The 4733-nt window shown below is 45.4% G+C and overlaps 1 protein-coding gene across 1 annotated transcript in view; it reads right to left on the bottom strand.

Annotated features, from left to right (window-relative positions):
* Positions 1-445: 445 nt before the first annotated feature.
* JOSD1 (Josephin domain containing 1) overlaps positions 446-4733 on the bottom strand; it is a 13927-nt gene continuing 9639 nt past the window's right edge. Inside the window, exons 2-4 of the mRNA XM_006865181.1 lie at positions 1715-1843; positions 1210-1404; positions 446-585 (exon numbers count right to left, since the gene is read on the bottom strand). Of these exons, the coding sequence (XP_006865243.1) occupies positions 486-585; positions 1210-1404; positions 1715-1843 (424 nt within the window). The 3' untranslated portion in view covers positions 446-485. The remainder of the gene's footprint in view (positions 586-1209; positions 1405-1714; positions 1844-4733) is intronic.

The following is a 4733-nucleotide window of genomic DNA, read 5'->3' as shown; positions in this document are numbered from 1 at the left end:
CCATCCTGCCGCTAGGGTTTTAGAGATGAGTTCCTGAGAGACTCCAATGCTCTACCTAGGTCCTTCAAACTGGCCACATGGGCTTTACACAAACTGTCTGCAGACCTACTGGCTTGCCAGGAAAGGGACAGTGGAGGGCAGCAGCACCTCCAGGTGAGTTTGGAGCAGCAGTGATGGGTGGGCTCCAGCAGAACCTGTGCCAAGTCCTCAAAAGAAAATTAACTAGGACCCACCAGTCTTTCTCTTAAAAGCAGGGAATTCGATGGCTTGTCCTAAGCACACAGAGTTCCTACCTTCCTTTCCCAGAACAAATAACGCTGCTGCTGGTGCTTCTAATAAATAGTCTGTCCTATTGCACTGTCAAATCTGAGGGGAAAAAAACCCAACGAGATGTCTGAGGGAGTGGCAAGCCCACTGAATAGGCCGCAGCGCATTGTCCTGGAGGCTGACAGGGCTGAGGTGTGGGGAGGGTGGGCAGGACCTCATTATACATCCGCCCTCCAACTCTGGAGGGCCTCCACCTCTTCTCGTACCACCAGCAGGAGTTCACAGTTCTTTCCTCGCAAGTGATATTTTAGAAATTTCCTAAGGAAAAAAGGCAGATGAAACAGAAAATGAAATGCTGGTAGAACTGCAACTTCCATACTTGGGGCCACATATTCAGTAGAAAGGTCACTATGTCTACCCTTGATCTACTAAACACACTCTCGAAGTATACCTCTTCATGGAGGGCTCTGCATTCGGTTCACTCTCAGTCTGTCCAGTTAGATTTCCAATTTGAATGTCTGCTGACCATAACTGGTTCTGTGATGATAAGAGCCCTAAGTACTCTAGAGTAAAGGAATTCTAATTATGATTTTTTTTTTTTTTTTTTTAAGTTTCCTCTTTGGTCAGAGGGAAAGAGTCTTTTCTGGTCTGAATGTGTCTTCCTTCCTCTGAACTGGCAAGTATCCTGATGCAGTTGTGTAAATGTGCAGAACGTTACAATGCTCGCCCCACAAGACCCGGAGCCCATGGATCTTTCCCAACTGAAGGGACTTAACATCCTGATGGTCTAGCCAAGATTAAGGTCTTCCAAGTAAGAGAACCTATGAGTCTAAGCAAGGCAAGGAGAGGATTCAAGGAGATAGGAGACCATTAGTGGCTCTCCTTTGTTAACCAAAAATGAGCTCAACTTCCCCAGAATGCACAGAAGCCACCACAGATTACCTGAGCTCGCTCTCGCCTCCAATCCACTCAGGCATCTTGAGTTTGGAGTCGAGGTTGTAGTAGGCACCTCCCACCTCTCGAACGCAGAGCCAGTGCTGCCTTTTGAGAGGCAACTTCAGCGGACCCCAGCACAGGCTGGAGGGCAGATTCAGGATGAAGCCCATGACGTTAGTGAGAGCTATGACACCAACATCCCTGACGAGAAGGAATGACGTTAGGTTCGGAAACAGTCCATCGCCCAGATTCCCCTGTTGCACACTGGGGGTTTATGTGCTGGACTGCAAAGTTGGTTTGAACCATGAGGTCGGTGGTTCAAGCTCACCAGCCGCTCCTCAGAAACCCTATAAGGGTCACTATGGGTCAGAACTGATATGACGGCCCTCAACAACAACAACAATGCCATACAAGCAGCCACTCCCTACTCCTGCCCCACATTCCAGTACTAAGGGTTTGTGCCACAACACCACTGTCCTCCATCACGTACGTCAAGCCTGACTCCAATTACCTGCGCTTATCCCACCACACAGCTTCATAGCCTTTGGTCTGAAGGGCGGCCATGATGACGTTGACATCGTAGTTTCCATTTCCCAGCATGCTCTTCTTGTGGGGTGTCACCATAGTGTTTGGCGACAACCTAAACATGTGATGAGAGAGAGCAGAGACTTACTGGTCCATCCTGCACTTGCAGGACAGAGAGTGCTTACCACTGTGTCTGTAGGCTTGCTTCCCCTCATTCAGATGCCATTCAACCAATTCTTACCACAGTAGTTTGTAAGTCTGCTCCAGCTCTCTTTGAACCTTTTTTTTTTTTAAAGCCAAATGCCTCAGTGCAGGGGGATTTGCCTGCCTGCCTGCCTGCCGCTTAGCTAGCACAGTGCAGTGCTGAGGGAGTCTCCTTGTGCAATCTCCAGCCGCCCTGTTTCCACAGCTTCTTCCCCTGTTGCTAAACTTCCTGCCTAGATACAAGTCTTTTTTAAGGCTGGAAAATAGCACTTGATCTTGTCATTTGCATGGGTAGTACTTAGCATTTTTTTGTTTTTTATAGTTTTAAGTGCTTTGTATTTAAGGCTTATGCACTTGTAACATGAATTATTTAACACTCAGACGTCTGCAGGGGACACAGACAGGTAACATTACTATAAACTGAGGCCAGAGGAAGTCAAAGACTGGTGAGGCCTATGTTAACTGAAATGCAGGACCCGCCCAGAGGCATTCCAAACATGCATGAGAGATGGCATCTTAGAAAATCACACGCACACACACAACATCAATTAGAAAAAACCTTGGGTACCTAACAAACAAAATTTAACTGCAGTCCTGCCTATACGGCATTAAGCCAGGCTTCACCAAGTCCCTTCATCTCAGGTCCAAGACAGCAACTCTTAAAACTTAAGGTATCTATAGACGTGTTTAAGTTTCTCTACACACAGCCACTAGAGTGGTGCTTCTAAATACACGACATACTCCTCCTGCCACTCCCTAAAACCCTCCGGTGGTTCCCAAAGCCTGTAAATAGAAGCTCGACTCTTCTCCTGGCTGACACAGCCCTCGGGAAGCCTGCTGACTCATCTGTCACCTCTTACACGCACTGGCCTCGCTCCTAGTTCCTGAACACACAGAGCTCATCGTCACCTCTGCATTCACTGACTGCTCCCACCATCTGGAATGCCCCTCCCTAGACCTCCACTGGGTTAGCACCTTCCGTATTAGCTGAATCTCATATGTTACCTTCCTCTTTTAGAGAGCCCCTTCCTGACCACATCAACTTGTCTTAATTACAGCCCTTGTTACTAGCAGACATGTCTTCCCATGTCCACACAGGAGCCACAGTAAGAGCTCTGTCTACCTCGTTACCACTGACTGACCAGTACATGAAGACAATGCTTGCTGAAATGTTCATGTTTACACTGTGTCATCCTCTTTCCCTATAAATGACAGTCAGCCCTTAAAATGAAAAAGATGTACTTTTCTCCACAGCTAGCAAGGAAGGAGGACTGAGAACATTAAAATCCACTCTGCAACCAAATTTTACCTGTAACAATAGCTACCACTCAAGACCTCTGCACCAAGCAGATGTTTTCATATGTATGAGGATGAGTCAAAAAGTATTGCTACAAAAAAAATCTTAGAACTTTTACTCAATGAAGATAATCAAAATGTGAAGCTGGTTCTCGACATATCCCCCCCTCTAGGTCTGTATACTTCGGAAGGCGGTATTTCCATCTCTCGAACCCTCCCACACTCTTTAATTTACATGATGCCTAAACAGCAGTTGTAGCATCCTCAAGGGACTCGAGTTATGTTCTTTTTAAATGCTCTCTGAGTCTGGGAAACAAAAGGAAGTCTGAAGGGGAAGGTCAGAGCTGTAAACATGAATGGGACACAGTTTCCCAATGAAGTTATTGTAGGACAGCCCTTGTCACCCTTCAAGAATGAGAAGGTAAGCTGTCATGATGGGGGGGAGGTGGAAATTCCTTGTACAACATTCCTGGCCTTTCTCTCACCGATGCAGTTTCCAATTTTCTTAAGACTTTTTCATAATAAACCTCATGATCGTCCTGTATTCAAGAAAATCAATCAAGATTACCCCTTGGGAGTCCTCCAAACCAGTTGCCATAACTTTCTGTGCAGACTTCGCTGCCTTGAATTTAACTGAGTCCCCCAGCAGAGTCCCTCAGAAGCCACTGTTCTGATTAGACCTCACTCTCTGGAGCTTATTGATAAATCTAAGACTCATCCCTGGTTATGATTCTCCATAAAATGATCTTCATTAGCTTCAATCTTGCTTTAAAAACTGATGGGAAAATCAGTGCTTCGAGCTTGCTGTCTTTGCACAATCATTTTTTTCCATGGCACAAAATGTATTCTTATTTTTGAAGGAACTCTAATGAAGTTAAGACAAGTGTTAGTACTGAGAGAGCTTGTCTGCAGCCATCCACTGATAACAGAGACAGGTTTAAACCTGTTTGGCGTTGAATAAACTGATGTGAGAATGAACTAGAAACCTAGTAGCCATACTTTGTGACTTACCCTTGGCTTCTCATTTACTCCTTACAATAAACCTAGAAGAGTAGGAATTCTTTCCATTTTATGGATGCAAAACTTGAGGTTTGGTAACATTAAGTACCATGCTCTTCTTTAATCACTTACTTTACAGGTCAGGACTAGGAGCAAACTAAGCTTCACTGGTCTTCACAGTTGTGTTTTTTTGGCTATGGTGAGGACCCAGGAACCAGAGTGGGTGGGGGTGGCAGGTTGATAAGGGAAAAGGCCACAAGTAACTATTGAGTCTCTGGGAAATACGCCTAAAAAGAGTAGTTAATAGGACAAAGGCCCGCAGTGGGTTCTTGGCCACTTGGATTAAATGAGAAAGCCGACAAATATGAATATAAGGCGGGCTCAAGATACATAGATTCACTGGGCAAATTACTGAATGATGCAGAATGCATCAAGAAAAGATGGAAGGAATACACAGAGTCATTGTACCAAAAGGAAATGGTTAATGTTCAACCATTTCAAGAGAT

Source organism: Chrysochloris asiatica, unplaced genomic scaffold (assembly GCF_000296735.1).
Source record: "Chrysochloris asiatica unplaced genomic scaffold, ChrAsi1.0 scaffold00076, whole genome shotgun sequence".
NCBI classification, from domain to species: domain Eukaryota; kingdom Metazoa; phylum Chordata; class Mammalia; order Afrosoricida; family Chrysochloridae; genus Chrysochloris; species Chrysochloris asiatica.
This window is presented reverse-complemented; position numbering and strand designations above follow the sequence as displayed.